This window comes from Sceloporus occidentalis, unplaced genomic scaffold, assembly GCF_023333645.1.
Source record: "Sceloporus occidentalis isolate IW3139 unplaced genomic scaffold, rSceOcc1.0.p SCAF_66, whole genome shotgun sequence".
NCBI lineage: Eukaryota > Metazoa > Chordata > Lepidosauria > Squamata > Phrynosomatidae > Sceloporus > Sceloporus occidentalis.
Window position 1 is genome coordinate 1,756,824 of NW_028317046.1, and position 24,939 is coordinate 1,781,762.

A 24,939-nucleotide genomic window follows, 5' to 3' on the forward strand; every position below is an offset into this window, starting at 1 on the left:
TTAAAGCAGTAGCACACAATACATTTATTCAAAGTGGGAAGTAGGACCGCTTTCTCCCAAAAGACAGATCTTTCCGACTTGGTGCTATTGAAAGAATTGGAGCAGTGGTGTCCGGTCCAGACCTGGAGGGCCAAGACTTAATATGTAATCGATAAATGGATAGGCATGCCTGGGGACAAGCTTTGGACACGCGTGTTCACACTGCCCCTGGGTTCATCTCTGTTGCTGGTGGACCCATTCTGCCACAGAAGACCTTTTGTGTGGTACAGGTCACATGAAGGATTTGTTAGCCAAATTCATAATATCATTAAAAATAGTGTTGGCTGTTCTTTTGGTGTTCATCGCTAAGCAGTTTGGTAGACATTGTCTAGGACAATGCTGGAGAAGAAGATGACCCATGATCAATATATGTTCAGAAATAGCTCCTTTTCACTTAGACGGAAAGGCCGTCCTTTGTAGTCGATTAAAAACGTTCTACGAAGGCTCCATTCACTCAGTTCCTCGGGATCTATGAATTTCGGTTATACGCCATCAGAACCTGCAGATTACTTAACCAGGTCGAACGTCCACGAGGACCTTCAGGGTTCAGCTGAATGCGCCTGAAACTCAATGGTTCCGAGTCTCTTCCAGGTTTATCTGGACCACTGAGTTCCATTTGGCCAGCAGAGCTCACCAGGGGCTTTGCCCAACTCTGTGACGACAGACCGCTACTGCCATGGGTTAGAAGACCATTTCCTAAAGACTTCACCTATAGACTCCGCTCGGGTTAAAGGTAATTGCGACGTTGTGAAAGATGGGAGTGTGCGAGTTTCCGTACGACGCTTCCAGACCTAGGAAAGAGCAATGTTTGTTTGGCACCTTTATGTCTTGTGTTATAGACCCCCAACGCCTTTTAGATTGTAAGCTTTGTATCGAGCAGAATTCTCCTTAACTTTTGTATGGGTAATTCCAACCTGTTAACTAATGCGCTACTTGTTACTGCTCTGTGGAATATGATGGCGCTATAATCAATAATATATATATTTTTACTATCTGCATAAGTTATTTGATGCCAATGGCATGCTTTGAAGGAATGGTCGTAGTACGCGAGTTCCGCGCGCTGGATACAGCCCTAGGTGTTCTCTCTCTCGTACTTTTTTGTTTTGCTCCATTATTCAAAGTAACTGAAAGCTGTAAACGTTACAAGCTCTTAAGACTTCCGGATGCTCAGAAATACGTTGAGGAAAGGCTGACAGTTTGGAGCAGTTTCCTACCCCACCCTGGCTATGGTCTGTGTAAGGAAGAGTGTGTGTGTATATGTGTGTGTGTGTATATATATGTGTGTGTGTGTGTTTTATTCCACTGTGTCTGTACATTTATTATAGTGTAAGATGCACAGACCTTTTTGTATTGCTTGGCATTCCAGACACCGTTTAATATACATTTAGTTTAAAATTTTATTATTTCTAGCATATTTCGGTTCAAGCTATCTAGGTACGTATATTTTGGAACTTTCTAAATGAGCTCACCCTGACACTCTTTACCTCTAACAAGGTCCTTAAAAAAACTTGTTGGCACCTGATCCGTCCTCTGGTATAGAGCGAGCGTCCTGGGACCCCCGTGCACTCGTAGTGAACTTTCGAGCACACATGTGTTGGCCCATGAGCGATGTTGCTGGCCTCCATTTGTGTCCAGATCCATGGTTGTCTCTCCTGAATTAGAAACTGAATTGGTTTAAGCACCAGAGACATCCTAGGCACTTTTCTGGTTTTACATGGCAGTCAGGATGTGCTTTGCAGGACTGTGGAAGGACCATCCTCCCATACCTGCCTGTCTAGGCTCCCATGCCTGTCTTCTCATTAGAAGATGATGCAGACAATCTGCCCATATAAACCTTAATAAATCCTGATATTACAAAAGAAAATGTTGCATATGACATCACACATTTCATCATTCTCCTTTTAATGATGTCATGTAGTGTTCCCAGCTGTTTGTGCGCAATGTCCATCTTAGAAAGAAACCTTTAAAAGTGCATAAAAGTGTCTCTTCTGAGCCCTGCAAGTGGGACAGGTGACATATAAACAATAGTTTATTCTCATTACTATTACTAGAATGTACGAATACTACGCCATGCTAAAAGTGGTTGTTTTTTGACTGGATCCTTTTATGATTCGCAGCGATTCCTACAGTTTTCAGGAGACAGGCTGCTTCTTTAGAAAGAAATAAAACAAGTTGGCTTGTTGGATTTCTTTGTGATGTCCTTGAAAAGTCCTGGTGGGGAGTCTGGCGATTGTTTGGCTGCTGGTAACACCGGGAAACAAGCCAATGAATCGGCTACTCCGCCAAGCCATCGGGAGGTAGATACAATAGGTGAGGACAGATGGTGGATTATTAGTGTCCTACACATAATACGCTTCTTCCTCGCTCCTCTTTAGTTACTAAATAAAAAGTCCATTTTGGTTGTGTTGTATTGATTTTATGGATAAATGTATATTAAGGGATTTAACTGGACAGTTGACTGATGTATAGAAGAAGTGGACCCCTGCGGAGATCGGTGGAAAACCAATTCTCTGTCCTGTTCCTACAACCCCATTCTTGGGGCTGCTAGCATCTGGCCGGGTCGGGGCAGTACAGCCTGCTTTATGTTCCCCAAAGAGCCCCTTTACAAAGCCCACCATCAGAGCGCTGGGCCATGTCGGAGCGGTCATGGAGGTCTTGTGCTGTAGCATCGATTTTTATAGCTCCTTGGACTGGTCAGGAGACTTTGGACCTGGACCGTTTTGTTACGCTAGGCTGCCTATCCTATTGGCTTGTGTTGCGTTATCCTGGTCAAGATGGCGCCCACATCCTATTGGCTATTTAAGGCGTGCGTGGTGCTTATGATAAACGCGTTACGGGTGGAAATACCCGGTTTCTTACTTTTCAATAAACCTTATATTTTGCTGGGAACATGTGGCTGCCTCTATTGCCAAGAGATGTAGAGGAACAGGTGAAATAACTTGGCTTTACCACCAAACAAATGGCTTCCATTTCTGGTAGAAGGAAGAACAAGTGTGTGTATATGTATGTGTATGTATATATAAATATTATTATTATTATTATATATAATAATACATGGGTGTTTATTGTATATTTGGTTTTAGGCAACAAGTGATCAGGGGCACGTCATCAGAGGGCTCAAGATGAATCAGGTGAGCTTTAATAACCAGGAGGTTTTTATTTTTTTGGAGGGGGGGTATTAAACAAGTTGGCGGAAAAATGGCACTAAAATAATGTCAACATGCCATAAATATGATCAGTGCTATGGTTTAATTTCTCTAGTACGCTTAGTATATAAACCTGATCAGATCTGGCATCTGCTTCTTTCCTCTGAAAATGTAAATACATAGAAACAACACTTAAAGTTACATTTTTATGCCAAGTGACAATTCTTTCCAGCAAAAAAAATTATGATCGAGGCTAAATACATGATTAAAGAATAATTTGGGCATTCAGCAGTACTAGTAATGTTTTATTCTAATGCTGTTTTTTTATTACAAAAGTGTTAGATTTAGCAGAGTAAATGGAACTGCACCTTTAAAATTAGATACGTGCTTTTTTTTGTTTTATCCTGTGGTTTAGGATTTAGTTTCCCTTTTTTATTTGGCTAAAATAGAGAGGAGCTGAAGAAATCCTAGGGATAATTTTAATTTATGTGGCTTCCACAGACAAGAGGAAAAGTTTAATAATAACTTTGCTGTTTTTCTTTAACGCGTAGGATGCGGTGCGGCTTCCAGGGGCAGCGGAGACCTTGGCCGAAGTGCCTGAACATATACTTAGAGGGATTCCTGAAGAAGTAATGCTTTCGCCTTCTAACGTTGATAAGACGCGGCTTGGTAAGCAATTCAATTATAAAAGTATCAACAAAGCTATTTGTCGACGCCACTTTCTGTGTCAACGTTAGAGATCTGATCTCAAATGACATCATCAGTTGACATCATACTGCCTTCTGGATGTTATGGTTTATGACCTTTTTCAAAAGTTTCTCTCCACATAAACATCGCTATATAAAATATACTATGACACGGCGAGACAGGTCTGCTTTGCTATTCACTGAAGTCATGGGAAGCAGAATGACTGCTGCTTTAAGAATATCCCTCTCTGACGCATGCCTCATAATTGTAGGTTTAGTTGAATTAGTGTAATTAGTGCTTAGACAGGGATATCCTTAAACACCTGCTTGAAAGGCAACATCAGGACACGGCTGGGAAAAAAACCAGATTAGTACCATTTATTATTGTTTTGTAGAAAAATGGTGCCACTACCATTCAAATGTTTGGTATCCCTAGTTTCTGTAAGAAAAGCACACTTTGTCCATTAAAATAACATGAAATGAATCAGAAATCCAGCACAGAGGCCATTTTTCCCTCCCATCACTCCTGGGTTCCAATGGCCCTTTATCACTCCCATCACTCCTGGGTTCCAATGGCCCTTTATCACTCCCATCACTCCTGGGTTCCAATGGCCCTTTATCCCTCCCATCACTCCTGTGTTCCAACGGTCCTTTATCCCTCCCATCACTCCTGTGTGCCAATGGGCCTTTATCACTCCCATCACTCCTGGGTTCCAATGGCCCTTTATCCCTCCCATCACTCCTGGGTTCCAATGGCCCTTTATCCCTCCCATCACTCCTGGGTTCCAATGGCCCTTTATCACTCCCATCACTCCTGGGTTCCAATGGCCCTTTATCACTCCCATCACTCCTGGGTTCCAATGGCCCTTTATCCCTCGCATCACTCCTGTGTTCCAATGGCCCTTTATCACTCCCATCACTCCTGTGTTTCAATGGCCCTTTATCACTCCCATCACTCCTGGGTTCCAATGGCCCTTTATCCCTCCCATCACTCCTGGGTTCCAATGGCCCTTTATCACTCCCATCACTCCTGGGTTCCAATGGCCCTTTATCACTCCCATCACTCCTGGGTTCCAATGGCCCTTTATCACTCCCATCACTCCTGGGTTCCAATGGCCCTTTATCCCTCCCATCACTCCTGGGTTCCAATGGCCCTTTATCACTCCCATTACTCCTGGGTTCCAATGGCCCTTTATCACTCCCATCACTCCTGGGTTCCAATGGCCCTTTATCCCTCGCATCACTCCTGTGTTCCAATGGCCCTTTATCACTCCCATCACTCCTGTGTTTCAATGGCCCTTTATCACTCCCATCACTCCTGGGTTCCAATGGCCCTTTATCCCTCCCATCACTCCTGGGTTCCAATGGCCCTTTATCCCTCCCATCACTCCTGGGTTCCAATGGCCCTTTATCACTCCCATCACTCCTGGGTTCCAATGGCCCTTTATCACTCCCATCACTCCTGGGTTCCAATGGCCCTTTATCGCTCCCATCACTCCTGGGTTCCAATGGCCCTTTATCGCTCCCATCACTCCTGGGTTCCAATGGCCCTTTATCCCTCCCATCACTCCTGGGTTCCAATGGCCCTTTATCCCTCCCATCACTCCTGGGTTCCAATGGCCATTTTTCACTCCCATCACTCCTGGGTTCCAATGGCCCTTTATCACTCCCATCACTCCTGGGTTCCAATGGCCCTTTATCACTCCCATCACTCCTGGGTTCCAATGGCACGTTCTGTTCGCTGATCCAAGTTTAAGTTTAAAAGGCTAACTGATGGTTAGAAAACCCTTTTGTAATTATGTTATAGCCAGAAATGTCCTTGTTTCCCATTAAAACCAAGAATAAATTGCTTGAGGCTCAGAGTATTGTAGCAGGATACACGGCCCTTGATGTTTATTAGTGAAGGGTTCATTTCTGTTTGCACGGTGACCTCTGTCATCTAGGTATGTGTCCCGCTGGCGGTTCTTCATACGTGTTTTATTTTTATTATTATTTTTGTTTTTTACTTCTACTCCCGCTGGTAAAGCTGTTCTGGAGATGATTCTCCTGCTTTTTCTGTTGAGTGGTTCACCCGCTGTAGAATTGATGGAGTGCCGAGATAGTTAGGTGTCCGAAAAGGGAGATTTAAATCTGCATCTCTTGGTTTTGATCACGGCAAACTGTAGCCTTAGATTCTCCCGTGCCGAGGCAAGATTTATTTCGGATTCCCAGGTGGCTTCCCTGGAGGTTGAAGCGATGCCCGGTTTCTCTTTATTCAGTGACAGCATTTTACTATCTCCATGGCTGATAATATACGTTACAGATTTATAGACCATGCTTTCTCTGTGATCGCCGCTTGACATTGTAATAAAAAGTATTGAGCCCCAAAATATTTGTGGAGGGAGTGAGGGTGGATTTTTATTTCCACTAAATGATTTGGGTTGCTTTTTTATGTTTATCGACTACATGATGAATCAAAACCAAGTGGCACGTTTTTTATTTTATTTTATTTTATTCTTTTTTCCATGATTTTTAAAAAAGGAACTTTTTCATTTTTTTGTTAATTGTTTTTGCATAAACTTTAAATAGTTTAAATATTATTTTATATACTTAGTTTTTTTTTTTGTACCAGGCAGAGAATGATACGCTAGCTTTCTTTTTGGGCCTATACCTTTTAATGCTTGTGAAGCTGAAACCTTAAATATTTTGGGTTAAAGAACCAATAAATCGAAATATAACATTATATGTTTACCAGAATTTCCAAAATTTTCGACAGCCTCGGGTTGTGTCTCTGATTATATCAGTCTCTGTTCCCAAGATCAGAGGTTATACTAACCATGCATAGGGCTCAGTTAGAAAATATAACTTTTGGATGTCCGAGGGATGCATGGTGCGGGAGATGAGCGCTAGGCACCGACATCCATAGGATAAAGATCCTTAATCTCCCAGAACGGCCCATTAAGCAGACCTTTGGTCGGACTAGGCTGGAATATGTCGCTGGTGGGTCACAGGACTTTATAAAGACTCTTTATGTGACTTTGTTCATATGAATTGGTGTCTACCTATATGTCCCTTTTAATATAATGTATCCATTACATATTAGAAACTCCAATCACTTTTGTCCAAAAAGAAAACTGAACGTCTAAAATTCTTATGAAACATCCAATTTGGTTAATTCACTTTTTAGGTGTATATTAATCTGTAAGTAATTGGACATCTTTTATCTGTAATATTTATTTAATTGGTGATTAGAAGCGTAATATACTTACATCAGATATAAAAAGTACTGAATTATCTATCGTCTGTAGGTATCTGGACAAGAAAGCCGGTTCCAAAAGGAAAGAAGTTTGGACCATTTGTTGGTGAAAAGAAGAAACGATCCCAAGTAAAGAATAACGTGTACATGTGGGAGGTGAGGCTCATAACCCTTGTTCTGACCATCGGTTTGGCTTATTGCTGGTCTGATCTGGCTAATACATCTACCTGCTACCTAATCAAGCTGACTTCTTGTTTTGTTGTTATCGAGATGCACCGGGAAAACTGCATTCCGTTACCGATGACCAAAATGGATGTAGAATACAGGCGTGTGATCTGTTTTACGTCCGTTTAAATATAGACATTTCAAAGTCCATAAAAACTCCTCCGAGGCAGGCAAAGTGTTCACCGCTATCATTCATTGGTTTGGAGAAAAATGTATATAGTTGTAAAAATAGATTCTTTCGAAACATAGTATCGGCCCCCGTCTAGTCGCCCGTTTTTCCTGATATAAAGACTCAAACCTTGATCAGTCGTTGGTCTCGTCTTAGATTCAGGAGCCGTACGTCTATCCCGCGCATGTTTAATCCCCTCGCTGTATGAGCCTCTGGTGGGAGGCTGCTCCCTTTGTCTCCCCGTCCAGTTTAAGTTGATACCTTTTTATTGGGCCAATATAGAAAAAGGTGTAAAGTTACATAAGGTTTTAGGAACTCTTCTTTTCTTCTGTGTTGGTCTAATAAAAAATGTATTCCTCTATTCCTGGCCCCTGTGCTCCGGTTCTGCTTTCCCACGCGTAACCATTGGCGTTCACCATTGTGCAGTCATTGCTTTGCTTAAATAATCATTTCTGTATCCGCGTTTTCAGGTCTATTACCCAAACTTGGGGTGGATGTGTATCGACGCTACGGATCCCCAGAAAGGCAACTGGTTACGCTACGTGAACTGGGCTCGCTCTGTAAAGGAACAGAACCTTTGCCCTCTAGAAATCAACAGGTCAATTTACTACAAAACCCTAAAGGTACAATAAAATGTTTTAAAGCTTCTTATGATGGAACCGTACAGCACATAGGATGCCCGTGAGCATGCGCAGAACCCTATGTTCGCTTCTCAAGGTTTAAGACTAAACGGAGTGGCCTGAAAGCTTTTGTTCTACAGCAGCCTTGACATCCTATGGGTTCTTCACCTGAATTCAGGGGACCCAAGGGCCTTCGGTAAGGAGTGACTGGGTAATAATCACTGACTGCTCGAGGTGTGGAGGGCTTTGCTACACCATAATATTTAAGATCTTATTACATTTAACTCATATTTACAATTAGTGATACTCTTAAAAACATTATCTAATATGTCTCTATATTTAACCTTTTGCGGTACTTAGTGTCCATGTAGAAAGACGCTTGAGAAACGTGCATTAAGGCTTCTTAAATCTCAAATTCTGGCCCCGAACCAAAGCAGGGAAAACATTATGGAATCAAACCAAAGATTGATCCCATTACTCCCAGGGAAACACACAAAAGACACCAAGCCGGGTTAATACAGAAGTCTGGTTGACCTATTAAAGTCTCAAATCCATTATGGGGTAGTTGGGGAGGTTCAAAGGTTTCTGAGCTCAAAGGCCTTTCCTCCTCGTCATCATCATGAAAAATACACAGCATAGATTTACCGGGATGGAAATAAACCCAAGCGTAGATCCCTGCACGGGAAGGGTTTTAAGATTTTCTGCTGCTACCCTTTTGAACTCTCATCCTAATAGACTAGAGCGTCGCCACAGACAGCCTCCTATCAGCCAACTCTTTTAAACTCATCAAACCTTAATCAGTCGTTGGTCTCGTCTTAGATTCAGGAGCCGTATGTCTATCCCATGCATGTTTAATACCTTCACTGTATTACCCTCTACCACTTCTGCTGGGAAGCTGTTTCACTATTCAACCACACTCTAAATAAGAAAATTAGGGGTCATAAATTTTAAAGCCACGTAACACCATGAGTGGGTCATTAGTGTCATGCCAAATTATTGGACATATGATCGGGAAGAAGAGTCTATTATAAATTGTGAGGTGGATGTTGTGGGGGGATTATTTGTCTCCAAATGGTAATAATATGTCGATAACCTACAGGATGCTGTAAACATTTACTATTAAATGACTTTTGATTGGTTCTCCCTGCTACTCTTGCTGGACCAAAGGGAGCCGTCCAAAAAAAAAAGACCCAAACGCATCATACTAATTAATATATATCTAATTTATTTTTTTTTAAAGTTACTTTTCTATATTTTGAAACACTTGTCAAAAGGAAAATTCCGTGGATAACAAAAAAGGGACTTTTCATCGTAGCCGAAATGAATCTGTACAAATATGTTAGGGTGTGTGTGCGTGCGCGCGTGTTCAGGATTATATACTGTCAGAACATACCGGACATCAAGACGTTCTGAATAATGGATGATTTTGTTGTGGGAATAATCCTGAGATGTTTTAAGAACCATTGGGGGGGCCTATGATTAAAGATCGATTCTGGTGCAAGCAGTGCGATTACCATACGAGGCAAAGGAACGCCTCCGCTCTCCGCTGTTACCGCTTTTCCCAAGAACCGGTCTTTTCGAGATGGGGTGGTAGGGGTAAAAGTAGGTGAGTGGGGGCTTAAATCACTTCCCCCACCTGGTGAATGAAGGGCTGTTCCACCATCTTATTGGCTGCCAATGGCCATAGTAGATCAATGTAGTCCATGGTGGGGCGACAAAGTCCCGCTGATGGAGATGCAAATATTAATATTTTAAAGTAAAATGCGGCCTTTTTGGAAAACGTTAACGAATTCCATTGTCTGCATTGCATTCTGGAGCATCGTTAGTCCTTCTTTTCAACGCGGGCGAAACTCTTCATAAACAGAACGATCTGATGAAGGCCATGTGCATTCTGACCGCATATCCTAGAAGAACTAACCAAAAATAATTATGCAAAAGCCCTGTTTATTCCCAGCATGCAGTTTGTCTGGGAAAAAAAAAAGAAGCGGGCCGAGAGTTAGAGGTTTACCCCACGTGTCGCTCGCGTGTTAATGAGCTTGATGAAGGCTGTTTCGGAAGAGACGTTGGCCAACACAGATTGCGGCGCTCTAGCGGGTCGGTGGCACGCGCGCAAGGTTCCAATCTTCAATTCTTTTACAAATGTGGAAATATAGTATTGCTGGTGCTTCCCAAACCGCTCTAGAATCGGGCTGCTTATCTCATAAATCACGTCTTAAAAAATTTTTTTCAATCCCACACACACGCTCATTCTAACACTGTACATTGAAACCCTGCAGCCTAGCGCTGTACAATCACACATACAATCATTATAGCACAGTATACACACACTCCACTTACACACATACATACACATACAGTTTAACTTGTACACTGTGACCCCCTACATATTTATTCTCCTCGTTGTAACCAGGCATAGTCGTGGAGATGGTCCATGGCAGACATCTTCATGGTTGCAGGACTCGGCAAATTACTAATTAAAAAAATAAATATAAAACAATACTACATAGAGCCCCCGGGTTAAATGCGTGTTACAGAGAATCTATTCCCTTTAGGCACAAAATAGCAATAGTAATGGATAGACAGATTACTCATATAATTCCTGACCATACACACATACACACGCACGCTCTCTCCCTCTTTATCGGTCCTGTTTTTTTCTCTTCGTCTCTCCTCCTATTAATCTCTCTCATTAGTTCTCCCCTTTCTCTTTAACTGTCCTGTTTTTTTCATTCTATTTTTTTCTCCTCGTCTCTCCTATCCATCTCTCTTCTTTCTCTTTATCTCTCCCCTTTCTCCCTATCTCTACCCTTCTTCCTCTTCCCGTGGTAGGGAGCTCCAGGTCCGTTTTCAGGGCTCCCTCGCTGAGCTCTAGGTTATGACATCATACCCCGGCACGCAGCGCAAAGGGAGAGCCGCAGCAGAGGCCTCTGTATGAACAGACCTCGCGCCCCCTTCGTTTTGATCTGGTGCGTTCGCTGAAAGCCGAAGGAGCGCGCTACATAGTTACTTCCAAGATTTTAAAAAAACGCATGGAATTTCTACACAAAAGGTTACATTTTAACCAAAAACCTCCTGCTGCGAGCACAGTCCAGAAGTTTGACTCCGCGTCACAACATACCTTAAACTTTTTGTTTTGTAAAACGCAGATGTGACCGAAATCCGCCCAGATTTGTGTCGTTTATTTGGATCACGCGCATTCTATTCAGCGTTCTCCAACATTTGTAGCAAGAACCGGTCGTATGGCAGCCATACGTTGGGTTTGTTGCTCCTGAATTTTTTTTTCCTTTTAATGCCTAACGGCACAAAACGTTCGGTTAATCTTTTGCAGCAAATATTTCAGCACCGGGGGGCCAAAGTACAGTTTTATTTTTCTATTGAAAATGCTGTATTTTAACTGCCCCCGCGGTAAAAGATTTGTCCCGAATACCTCATCCATTATCCAGAACAGAGCGAGTGTGCGTGTTAATAGTACACGCGCCGGCCGCTTCTGTAACGTCGATCGGGATGCCGCGTCCTCCGGATCGCTCGCGACGACCGCGCTTAAGATGCCAATCGCATTTCTCCGCCGTCAGGGGTCATTACTTCAAGGTCGTTTTTTTAGGTCTTGTGTTAGAAGGAAGCATCCTGGGGATACGTACCCTCTATTATGAGAACTGCCCCGGAATGCGGTCCGTATTATGGCCCAAGCGGACACGGCGGGGTCTGGATCAGTGTGATGGGAGTTGTTGTTGTGTACATACAGCGTGCCAGATACCACTTATTTGCAGAGGGTTCTTGGATTGGGTTGTAGGTTTTTATGCATCGTGTATAAAATGAAATAGAAATATTTAAAAAAAATAAAAAATCCAAAAACTGAGTATGGTAGATAAATAAAACGGCCTCCCAGCAGAAGTGGTAGAGGTTAATAGGGAATTTAAACACGCATGGGATAGGCACATGGGCTTGTCTTAGATTGATTAAGACTGATTAAGACCCGAGTCTAGCGGTCAGACTGGATGGGGCCGAATGGGGCCGATCTGCTGGCAGATTCTGTTTGTATGAAATGTTAGGATCTGGACGCCAACGCAGCATCGATGAGGTTTAATGCAATGATTAGCAGACTGGGCTGATCTGGAGCCATAAAAATGTCCCTTTAAAGCCCAGGGCTGAAGGTCGCCGGCCGCCTTCCGTTCTGCGTTAAACCTCGCTGCATGCGGTGGAGAAATAACCGTTTCTAGGGGCCCAAAAAAAAAAAATACAAGCGGCGCGGGGAGTCCAAACGTTTTCCCCCCCTTGGAATCTCTCATCGCAAGTCCCATACTTTCCGAGTGGTTTATCATCTAGGGTGTAGACCCCAAAAAATGCCCCCCCTGTTGGCTATCTGCCCCCCAGCCTGTGTGTTTAAAACATTTTAGAAGCAGAATTTTCCAGCAAATCGGCCCCATTCGGCCCACCGTCTCATCAGCCTCTTTTTCTTGCTGTAAAGACTCAAATCAGTCATTGGTCTCGTCTTAGATTTAGACCCATGCATGTTTAAATCCCTTCACTGGATTGCCTCCACTACCACTCCGGGGTGGCTGTTCCACTCATCCACCACCCTCTCAGTAAAGTAAAACTACATTCCACCTAAGCCATCTCTCCTCCTTTAGAACAAACTTCCCTCCTGTACTTTGTGAAATCCTCTTTAATAATGCAGTCCTCCCTCCAGCAGAGGGGATTGTACTAAACCCTTCTTGCCTATTCAGCCTCTCTGTCTCACCCCCCCCCCCCTCCATCCTCCGGCATTTTGCCTGCAGTCTGCTCTTCCTGTTTGGTCAGTTAGGAAATATGTCGCTAGCGCCGAGTACAGCTGTTTATAATCCCCATTGCTAGCTCCACGCCCTCTGGCCCCGAGCCTGCCTCAGCCCTCTCTCTCTCTCTCTCTCTGCTCTCCCCACTCTCTCCTTTTTTTTTTTTTTTTTTTTTTTGCAATCTACTAACAACCTCCCCTCTGATTGGTGTTATATTTGTGTCTCTAATTCTTCCAGCCAATTGAGCCAGGAGAGGAGCTGTTAGTCTGGTACAATGGGGAAGACAACCCAGAGATAGCAGCTGCTATTGAAGAGGAGAGAGCCGCCAGCCATCGCAATAAGAAGAGCTCGCCCAAAGGCAGAAGGGGTATGGAGATGGAGGCAGTTTCGGGGGGGGCGGGGGTTATTTCACGGATCGAAGGGGGGAGGGAGGTGGTATTGGGTAATGTCTGCACTGGGCTGTGACCTTTCTCAGACTGCTGTCTGATCGGCTGACGACTACTCCTTAAGGCTGAATCATATGATGTGCTGGCTCTGCACTCCTCCTCCCTGCGAACAGGCAGCCCTCCGATCCCGTCCTCCCCCCTCTCCAACAATCCTCCTCAGATGTGAACCCGGAAACTGGAACTCCCTGAGACGGCAGAAACCTCGCGATCGGCTCTTCCTTCCTGCCCTCCCCGGGGCTCCCGGAGCGCGCCGGCTGTTTTAAGGTTCGGTGGAAGTGTCGGTTTCTGGACACGTAGCACGTCAGCAAAGTTCTGGACACGGGCCGGTCACGTGATCGCGGAGGGAGGGGGCGCCGGGGCATGCAAAGGGTTAAAGGACACGGGGAAGTGTCATATGGATGAGGATTAAGACAGCGCGGGGCCCACCGGGGGGGGGGGGGGGGCAAACCCCTGATTTACCCCATAGAGCTGACACCGGTATTTGCCACTCTGCTTAACCCTTTGGTGTATTTCACCTGCGCTCTAGTAACTGTATATGTGTGTGTATATATGTATGCCTGTATATCCGTGTTACACGCATGCAGCCGTGTGTGACCCGGTGTTAAACCAGGAAATGTGTGGTTTTTTTGTTGTTTTTTATACAGTTTTATGATGCAATTCTGAGCACTTCGGTTGCCCAATTCTTTGTTTTAAATCTTAAGCAGAAACCTTATTACCCCCCCCCCCCCTCCAGCAGACACCTAATTTATCTGTCGGGCCCGTTCGGCCCGTTTTTCCTGCTGTAAAGACTCCAACGTTAATCAGTCGTTGGTCTCGTCTTAGATTCAGGAGCCGTATGTCTATCCCACGCGTGTTTAAATCCCCTCACCCGCTTGTTCCGAGAGGCTGTTCCGTTAATCAAGGTAAATGTAAAATAAACTGGCTTGGTGTCAAAATAATATTACGTAACGCTGTTTTTGGGGACGGAGATGCATCGCTCGTCTCTCAGGCTCCTGGTACTAAAAGGGTTAAGTTTTTATATTTAGTTGGTTTGATTGAATTGACTTGATTCCGTAGACGGTAGTTGTGACTCACGGCTGGCGCGAATCGACTAAGCGCAGTGAGCGTTCCTTCTCGTAACCCGAACTCTTAACCGAATGGAAATGTATTTTGTGGGTGGAAGCCGGGAGGTGCGCTTGGTGACATCTCGTCCGATTAACCTCTTTAGCTTTAGAACCCCCGGGAAACCCGCAAATACCCTTGGATTCAGATGCTCGTGACCTTGTGTCTTCTCCCTACGTTGTGTAATAGAAGAAAAACAACCCATTATGCTCTGTAGATGAGAAAAGCCTCTTTGTGTCGGGGTTGAGAACATCTAAGATTACAGAACGACTATTTAGTAAGCGTTGCAAAAACCGAAGTTGCTTGAATTCTTTGCGTGCTGTATGTTACTTTACTGAGAGGGTGGTAGATAAATGGAACGGCCTTCCAGTAGAAGCGGTAGAGGGTAATTCAGTGAGGGTATTTAAACATGCATGGGATAGAGGGAATCTAAGACTAGACCAACGGCTGATTAAGGTTTGAGTCTTTGCAGCAGGAGAAACGGGCAGACCAGACGGGGGCCGAATGGGGCCGATCTGCCCTAAATTGTATATTTCTCGGTAGAACGTTGTTATTATTCTTAGTTTTGTTGGCGTTTACGGATCTGGTAGGAACAGGACGCTGGAAAGTTAGTTCTTTAGACTTTTTGTTCTTTAGAACTTTCGGAAGACCTTGGAGTCCCAGAGTCCTGAGGATGTCTCTCGGTGGGGTTTGAGTCTAGTGGATTGCAAGATGTCCTCCACGCTCATGTTCATCCCCTCTGTCACCGTTACCTGCAGATCCAGGGCGACATTGGACAGCCCCTCACCCTCGTTTTTGGGACACGGATAATGTGAGGTGTGGTTGCGCAATAAAGCTGTCTGGCTGGTGGCTCACAAAGATTATTGACAAAGTTTCCCTTGTGTCTGATCGATAATTATCATTGGTGGATGGCTGGTCTTCTGTCTTAGAGAAGCTGTTGGTCTGTTGACCACTGGTGGTTTCCAGGACACTTCAAGATGGGAAAAGCATCGTAGAAGATACTCGTCATCAAAGACCATCACGTTCTTTAATACGCAGCAAGCCCTAAGAAGTGCTTCTCGGTGGTGGTGGCACGTACGTGTGGCTGCATTGGGGGGGGCACGTTTGCGCACTCCTGGTCGTTCTCCCCCGACTGTATGGTTTGAGGATGGGACCCAGCTATGATCTGCCCTTCTTCTAGCCCACTGGACCGGGTGATATACAAGCAGGGGGCTGATGCCAAGGCATTAGTTCTCCACTTCATGGAACTCCAACTTGAGTTTCCAGTGGCCACCATACTTGTGGACTTATTCCTAAATTTAAATGCTTTTTTGGACCAAGGGCAACATAATGTCCCGTGCGCAGTGAGAGGGCATGTGAGGTTTGTCAAGCTGGCTCAGGTGAGAGTTATTTGAAGAAAGTAGTTTACATTTTTTGGGGGGTTTTCTTATTCCTTTTATAGTTATAGCGCCACTTTAGAGGAGCCCGTGAGTAATAACGAGTCCATGTAATCCGGTCGCGCCGGTGATTTGAGGGGTTTAAAGATAATTCTTTTGTTCTCTCCAGAATTTTGTCTCTTTTATCAAAGTGAAGCCATCAAAATTCTGAAGACTTTCCAGCTCAAGAGTTAGTTTTTTTTTGTTTAGTTTTGAAGAGGCGTCTGCTTTGTGTGAACTAAACTTGTGGGTGGATTTCATTTGAATAATATTTGAAAAAAATATCAATATTAATCACAATTGTAAAAATATCAAGTTTTGCTTTAAAGGAACCCTCCAGCCGTCCAATCATTTGAATGCATACAATAGGCGAGAGGTCCCTTTAGGCTCTCCGGGGGGGTCTCACCACCACTTCCAGGGCTCCTTGTTCTTCATGCTGAAGAGATCTCAATGGCTTTGGCTGTATGTTTGTTTCATGCTGCAGAATAAATTAGGGGCCGATCAGGTGCCTCGGTGGTGAAGTTGCATGATGGATAAGTATCTGCCTGTACTTCGCAGCATTTGTCAACGCGTCTCTGTAAAGGAGAAATTTATTTTGACCGCCTGCGGAGATATAAATTGCAAACCCTCTTAGATCTGGTAATTTTGTATCATGAATACTGTGTAATAACAGATATTACGGTGGTAAGAGTGTGTGTGTGTGTGCCCAAAAGGGGCATTTACAACTTCAATTAAATTATACATGGCACGTGATAGGCTCAGCCTATACTCTGGTGGCAATGGGGGGGCAATTGATCCCCATCGATGATTGGCTGATTCAGCAGCCCTTTCTATTAGTGTCCTGGTTAAAGGCGCCGTTATATTATCAGATAGTATTCAATGTCGCTTTTTTTTTTTTTTTCTTTTAATAAAACAATATATAAATTATAATTAATAAATAAAATAATGTTCTGTAGAATCTTATCCCAAAGGGACTGCGATGTCTCGAGGTGGTTTCTGGAGCGCAGAGCTCACCTGTCTGATCCTTGAGCCTTTAAATTCAGACAGACACTTCTTTAAAGTCCCAAAAGTGCCATAATCTGCCTTAATCTCAGGTGGATTTTGTTATTTTTTTTTGTATGAAAGAAGTCTGAGCAGCACAGCGTTTTATTACGTTCGTCTTTGCTGTTGGAGTCCTAAACCTTTATCTTTTTGATACATCGAGGCAAATAAAATTCGTCTACATTCCAAGACCTCTGAAGTCTAATTAAGATGTTCTGTCTTTAAACCTTTCGTTGCTGCGGAAGTGTCCGTCGTTTTCCCAAGATTGGGGCTCGTAAACCGGTCGTTGGATGCCGGTTGCTATAATTTTTAATGCCGAGCGATGACGTCGCGTGTCTTTGAGTCTCGTCTTTGAGACCACCTCGGAGAGACGCGGGTTGGACGCAGCCTGAAGCAAAGGCATTTTCTGAGACGGAGCCTCGGTTCTGCTGCGTTTAGTTGATGCGGAGGCTGCCGGACGGCCTGTTGCCAAGGAAACCTGAATTGCGAATACTTTTGATGTATGACTTGAAACGGTTACTCTGACGTTACTGTAACTTCACGCGTAGCTCCAGACGGATGGCTTCGGTGCAAGGTGCGAATTAGCCATTACGGAAAATCTTTTGTGACGGCCGCGTAACCAGACGGGTCTTCTCGCCGGACAGACTTCGGCAGGGATCAATTGTAAACCCTGCAGTCTCGGGACGTGCAAAGGCGTCCTTGTGGAGCGCGCATGCACACCAAAGTCAGCCATACTGCCTGAAGAAGGCAATCCGGTACTACTGAAAACTGGCGCTAAAACCGGTCCACGCGCCGATGACCTCTTTGTTTAACGACGTGCCTGTAAATTGGCCAATCCACCTGGAGGCTGCCGTTTGGGGCAGAACTTCCCGTTCCTGATGAAAAGCCCGCGGTGGACATGTTTTATAGCTAATAATGTCTTTAATATGCTGTAATAGTCTACTGTGTAACCCGGAATAAGATGTGTTGTTTTAGTAGAGTGTCCGAACAGGCTAATATTAAACTAACAACGAAAAGCCCTCTATGGGAAGACGATTCCCCGTATAAAGAAGAGCCCTCTGCGTGGCCCGTCCCAGCCAGGATATAGTAGCGTCGCTGCCCTGGCGCGGAGGGATCGGTCAACGTCAACTATGTATTGATGCGGAAGCATTTCAGATATTTGACATGCGATGAATGAGGCATTCCCGCACCCGATAACCCTCGCTTCCTTTCAACTTTATGTATTTAAAGTCAATGGTGTGTGTGTGTGTGAGAGAGGTGTGTGTGTGTGTGTATATATATATATATAATATATATATAATGTGTGTGTGTGTGTTATGTAGATGTAGATTGTGACGCAGGAGTGTAAGAATGTCTGTATGGTTTATAGACTTATGGTATAAAGGCATTATTAGGACTTTAGCGGCTGCCGGAGGAGAGATCCGTCTCTGATTAGTGTGTAGTACTATATTTCTTAGCTAGCAGCAATGCTTTTAGGATATATGGCCCCTTGGGGTTTACCGTAAATGTGTTCATATAGGAATATATAGAAAAGGCATCTTGAATGAGTGTTGGGGCGCTGCTGTTGGAAATTCTATAGTAAACCTGTTACAATGTTACCGGAGAGTTGGTTGATTTGTTGTCTGCTTTTTTTTTCTCCTTCAGGTAGAAGAAAATCAATCAACAGTAAAAAGAAAACCGAATTTGGCAAACAAGAGAAAAAGACTCCTCCGGAAATCAGTGTCGGCGAAATGAAGGACTCTACAGACGGTAAGAGCTCCGTTACGGTCATGTTTAGGACATAACATGGTGCAAAGCGATATATACCCTGTTTGTATGTTTAGCATAGTGGTCTTTCGGTATTATTTTTGGATCCAATGTCGGTCACTCGTTAAAATGAGAAATACTTATGTTTTCCTTAAATCTTATAAATCTACATAAGAATACATCGTAGCCAAAGTGTATGTCTTAAATGGGGTAGATGGGAAATAGGAGTTATGGGCTATAATTTCCCCACCGGTTTCATGTTTATTATGATTTCTTCGCACAACATAGGCAAATTACACACTTTTTTTCTTTCTTTTTTTTTTTTTTTTTTTTTTTTTTTTTTTTACAGCCCCCAATGAAGAAGATACGAAGCCACTTGGTTCGCCAGTCCTGTCTCTCGAACAAACCGCGGTGATCCAAGAAATGGTGAATCAGAATGTCCTTCCGGAGCCCATTTCCATCGCTGCTCCAGAAGTACAGACATTACCGGAAAGTAAAAGTCCCGAACCTACCACGACGGAGGCCGACGCGCTGGACGAGCTGAATAAAGAGCTTTCGGACAGAGATTCTGTAACTATGGAAGATGACCAGTCGGAAGTGCTAGAAGATGTTAAAAGTACATCTGACGAGACTCCAGACAGCTCCCCCAAAAAGAAATCGCCTGCTAAACTTCCTAAACTCAAGGGCGAGGTGAACGGAGATTCGCAAGAAGGTTTCATGTTTCCGTGCCAACACTGCGAGCGTAAATTTACAACCAAACAAGGCTTAGAACGTCACATGCATATCCATGTTTCCTCGATAAACCACGCGTTCAAATGTAGATACTGCGGGAAGGCGTTCGGCACTCAGATTAACCGCAGAAGGCACGAGCGACGCCACGAAGCCGGCCCGAAAAGGAAGTCCATAATCCTTTCTTCAGGCGAATTTGGTGAAAGTCATAAACCTATTATTGATTCTCTGAAGGCACCAGAAGAAAGCAGTTGTAGACCTCATTATAAGCTCGCGGACTCCGACAGAGAAGCTTCACATTCTGGGCAGGGAGACGAAAATGGAGAATTGAGGGAGCTGCACCCGTGTAGATACTGCAAGAAAGTGTTTGGAACGCATACCAACATGCGTCGGCATCAACGCCGGGTCCACGAGCGCCACCTGCTTCCCAAAGGAGTGAGGAGAAAAGGCAACATGCTCGACGACCCTCAATTAAAATGCGAACAAAGTAAACCCGACGAAACCATTTACGTAGAAAATACAGAAATTGAGGAAGATGGCGAAGCAGAGGATATATATATTATGGATATTTCCAATAATATCACGGAAAATCTGGCCTACTACATCGACGGTAAGATACAGCCAACCAGCGCCAGCAGTTGTGATGTCGTAGAGGTAGAAACCAGCTCTACGGAGGTCTTGGGTCTTAACTGTCTCATCACTCCGATTAAGGTCGAGGTTTCTCAGAACTTTAGACCGTTACAGATCTCCTCGGATAATCCTCTCAGCGATTCGTCTTGCAGCGGGAAGATGGAACCGAAAAAGAGAAGAACGATTAGTCCCCCTCTGTTATCCAAAATCAAAACCGAGGTGGAGGCCGAGCCCATAACGCCATCTTCCTCCTTAGGTATTCCTCTAAGCGTGTCTGTCGGTGACAGTATAGTTATTCAGAAGGAAAAAAACATATTTTTATCCTCAAAACTTAAACAGCTCCTTCAAATGCAAGATAGTAACAAGTCTCCGGCCGGTCCCGCGTTGCTCTCCGAAGTTCCCAAAGTCAACCCTGCCGTGACCTCTCTGTCGGCCGGGACAAATAGGTTTAAAAGACGCACGGCCTCTCCTCCGACGTCTCCTCAGCTCAGCCCAACCCCGAAAGATTTTGTTAAGCAGGCAGATGCGAAAACCACGTGGAACGATGGCGTTTGCTCAAAAATACCAAAGTTAGAAAGCCAGAGTAGTTCCCCTGTCTGGAGTCTGTCTGGTAGAGAAGAGAGAGAGGATGCCAGCCCAATGTGCTCGGAGGATATAAAAACATCCAAGGATTGGACTTCAAATGTAGTCTTTGGGAATGTGTGCAGCCAACAACCTCTGGATTTATCGAGTGGCGTAAAACAAAAATCTGAAGGCAGGGGCCGCTCACAGGTTCCCTGGGAATCTGTTCTGGATCTCAGTGTCACGAAGAAGCCGTTAAGTGACAGTGACGTGAAGGAGTACAAAGGGAATAACTTATGTGCTGGCACCAAAAAGAAAAAACCCACGACCTGTATGTTGAAGAAGGTCTTGTTGAACGAGTACGATGCCCCCGGGGTAACTGGGGACAGTGTGCCACAGACGGATACTCCTCTGGTCGTGTGTAAATTAGAGGAGAACAGAGAGGAAATTGGTGTTGGCTCCATAGACGTCTCTCTTGTTCCGGACAATGCTACACCTGATCCCGATGACGGCGTCTCTGCGCCATTGTGTCGCTCGCCGCCTGTTCTTACTCCATCAGCGGCGCATTCGCCAACTCATTGCCCTTCGTCTCTGCGTGATACATCATCATCATCATCACCACCACCACCTCTGCTCTCCAGTAACCTTCCATCACTCCCAGGTTCTTCATGCAGCGTGCCTCCCACTCCGTCGTGCCCGTCTCCACTATCTGCAGGCACGCAGTCACCGCTTCCAATACTTTCACGTACTGTATCGCCTTCCCAGTCCCTTTCACCTCCGCCTTCTACAGCTGATCATTCGATATGTGCTTCTCCTGGACCTCCTACCCTGTCGTCATCGTCGTCATCATCATCATCGTCGTCATCCTGTTCGTCTTCTTCGTCTTCCTCCTCGTGCTCCTCTCCTCCGCCTTTATCGGTGGTTTCATCTATCGTATCTCCCTCTGAATCTTCAGCAGTGGTTGTTAAGAAAGAGAAACCGGACGAAGAGGTGGCAACAAACGTATCGTTACACAAAAGGGTCAAGGATTCCTTTTCTGAAGGTTTCAGTAAGACCTTCGTGTGCAATGTGTGCGAGTCGCCGTTCCCATCCATTAAGGACCTCACCAAGCACATTATCGTACATGCCGAAGAATGGCCCTTCAAATGTGAATTTTGCGTACAGCTTTTTAAAGAGGTGTCTAGTCTTTCAGAGCATCGCTCTCTGCTTCACGGGGTTGGGAAGATATTTGTCTGTTCTCTTTGCAAGAAGGAATTTGCCTTTCTTTGTAACTTGCAACAACACCAACAGGATCTCCACCGGGATAAAGAGTACAGTCATCGTGAACTGGAGAGTGGGACTCTTCGACCTCAGAACTTTACAGATCCCAGTAAGGCCAGCTTGATTCATCATCCAGGAGCAGACGATGACCCCATGACTCCATCTCCAGAAGAAGATGGGGATTTGAACGATTCTTCAGAAGAACTTTACACAACAATAAAGATAATGGCTTCGGGGGAAAAGCAAAAAGATCCGGATGTCCGGATGGGCCTTAACCAGCACTATCCCAGCTTTAAACCACCGCCTTTCCAGTACCACAGCAAAAACCCCATGGGCATTGGGGCATGCGCAACCAATTTTACCACGCACAATATTCCGCAAACTTTTACTACCGCGATACGTTGCACTAAGTGTGGAAAAGGGGTCGACAACATGCCAGAGTTGCACAAACATATTTTGGTGTGCGCGTCTGCCAGCGATAAAAAGAGATACACTCCTAAAAAGAATCCGGTGCCCCTAAGGCAGATCGTGCAGCCCAAAAACGGGGTCGTGGTTCTGGAAGCCCCCGAAAAGACTTCCTTTCGTCATATGGGGCAGCCCAAAAAGCTTAACTTTACCCTCGAAATTAGTAGAATGTCTTCTAACAAACTTCGATTGAGTGCGCTGAAGAAGAAAAACCAACTGGTACACAAAGCAATCTTGCAGAAGAACAAGACGGCCAAACAGAAGTCGGATTTTAAGTCGGAGCTGCCGTCTGATCTTGATTCTCACGTCTGTCCGTACTGCAACCGGAAGTTCACGTATATTAGAAGTCTAAGTAAGCACGCGTCCTTCAGCTGTCCCAAGAAGCCCGCATCGCCGCCCTCCAAAAAACACACGGCCAAGTCGTCGAAAAAGAGCGTTCAGAGTTTTCAGTCTTCTTCCAAGAAACGCAAGGTCAGTAGCACCAGGCGAACTGCTGACGCGGAGATAAAAATGCAAAGCACAGAGGCGCATTTAGGAAAGACGAGGGCGAGAAGTTTAGCGCCGGCGCCCATCCAGTTGACTCCATTACCGGTGAAGTCCAAGCAAAATGGGAAATACGTATCTCAGGTGAAATCCAAAAAGAACCTTCCCAGTATAAGGAACTCCAGCCCGGTGAGAATGGCCAAAGGTCCCGCTGCCCCCGAAGGGAAAAAAACTAAAAAAATTACATTGAGCAGCCTGCCCCAACCTTTCGGAAAGTCGGCACGGAAACTACACGTCCGGGTGCAAAAAAGCAAGCTGCAAAACAAATCCTTGGCGAAAAAGAAAAAAATGGACAAGTTCAGGGGCAAATCCAGGGAGAGGGCTGGTGGCCCGATTACAAGAAGCTCTCAGCTAACTACGAGTACAGACAGCAAAAGGGATGATGCGCATGGAAAGCAGGAATCCAGGTAATTTTAGCATCCGTAATAAGAAAGAAAAATCTAATTATTAGAATGGACTTATTGGAATCATCCTGAATTTTCGGTGAATATTTTTATGTTGCCTTTATAAAAATAACCATAAAAAAACCACTTAAAGTTCGGCTTTTCGACAGGTTATTTGTAAAAAAAAAATAAAAAGCGTATTTAAATTATATTACCAAATTTATGGCCTAAAGAGCTGTGTTCCCGTAAGAGGGAGTAAAAATGAGACTATTTAGAATTGCTTTATTAAATGCTGGTACAGAAGGAAGAGAGGGCCCTGCTCTCGCAAGCTTACAATCTCCATTTTTGGATTGGACAAATAATAATAACTACAATAATAATACCGTTTTGGTGTAAAAGGGACACTTTTTAAAAAAAAAAAATATTTTTATGTGTTTCCTCTTCTCAGGAGCCTGCTTTAATGCAAGACCTGTTTCTGACCATCTGTGAACCACAGGCTAGCTGTTGCACGATGAATTTGTAAGCACTACAAGAACAAGAAAATGCAAACACAGCTGCAAATTTCGAGCCGCCAGTCCTTGCAGTCAAACGTGTAATTTTTTATTTTTTTTTTAATCCTTCTGGCATGCTGAAATAAAGGCTGTTCATTCCAAAACGGATTCTGAACATTCAACTAACAAATACTCATTTTAAGAGTAAATTAATCTTTTTAATGTGACTGTACTTGGAACAAAATGTATAATAATTAAGCAGGGATTGTGGATTATTTCCCTTGTACCATATAGAATTTTTTTTTTTTATTTTAATGTTGGCAATTCAGGGTTTGCAATTTAATTGCTGCATTTGACATGTTTTTGGTCACGTACCAAATCGGTTAAATACACACTTTTTCTATGAATCCTGACAAGAAAAAAAAAAAAAAAATAATTCGAAACTTTTTTTTTTTTTTTTTTTTTTTTTAAGCCCCATAGTCACAATTTTATATTCATCCTGAGCTGATGGTTTAAAAAATATGTAAAAAAAAAAAATAAAAAAAATATTTCTTTGAAAAAATTAAAATGTATTATTTTTAAGACAGGTCGGAAAGTAATAGTGAATTATTATTAAAATAATGTTAAATATTGCACACCTTCATTTTAGTACTGTAGAAAATGAATAGTTTGGCCTATTAAATATTTTACAATATTCAGGTTTTCATATTTTTTATTTTTTTTTTACACCTACATTCAGAGCTATATCGTTCCAGTTAGCTATGGATAATTACATTTACAATCCCCTTGTTATCAGTTTAAAAAGTAATCTACCTCCTAGACAGTAGTTCAAACATTTTTTTATTTTTTTTGAGATATGTGCCACTTTATTGCATTTATTACCATTCCCATTTTGTTACATTTCTCAAACGGGGACTTCAGTGTTCACACATTGTACAAAGCATTTGTAGTAAGTTTTAAGAAAAAAAAAAAGTAAAAAAAATGAGCAAAAAATAAATAAAATATTTAAAATTATTTAAATTTTGTTTGGAGATGTCAGCTGTATTATGTGATTCTTTTGTTTTAGGAACTATGTTATGTTTTGGGGAATTTTAATCGTAATTGTTCTTGTACTTAAAGTTTGCTGTTGGTTCCATAGGTTTTTTTTTTTTGTATTTTTTTTTTTTTTTTCTGTTTTATCTTATTTTAATTTTTGGGTTTTTTTTGACAATTGATTTTAAAAAAATATATTGAAATAAG

General features: G+C 43.6%; 1 protein-coding gene across 1 annotated transcript; it reads left to right on the plus strand.

Moving 5' to 3' along the window:
- Positions 1–3,161: 3,161 nt before the first annotated feature.
- On the plus strand, positions 3,162–23,237 carry LOC149286822 (PR domain zinc finger protein 2-like). The gene is made up of 7 exons (XM_089493650.1): positions 3,162–3,170; positions 3,737–3,854; positions 7,159–7,262; positions 7,971–8,123; positions 13,127–13,256; positions 18,537–18,641; positions 18,988–23,237. Exons 1-7 carry the CDS (start codon positions 3,162–3,164, stop codon positions 23,235–23,237), a joined length of 4,869 nt encoding a protein of 1,622 aa, XP_089349776.1.
- Positions 23,238–24,939: the final 1,702 nt, after the last annotated feature.

Bases quoted from the DNA above. Each gene is read 5' to 3' on its own strand.
- LOC149286822 (XM_089493650.1), top strand. The intron at 7,263-7,970 runs GTGAGGCTCATA...CCGCGTTTTCAG, and splicing joins ATAACGTGTACATGTGGGAG to GTCTATTACCCAAACTTGGG. The intron at 8,124-13,126 runs GTACAATAAAAT...TAATTCTTCCAG, and splicing joins TTTACTACAAAACCCTAAAG to CCAATTGAGCCAGGAGAGGA.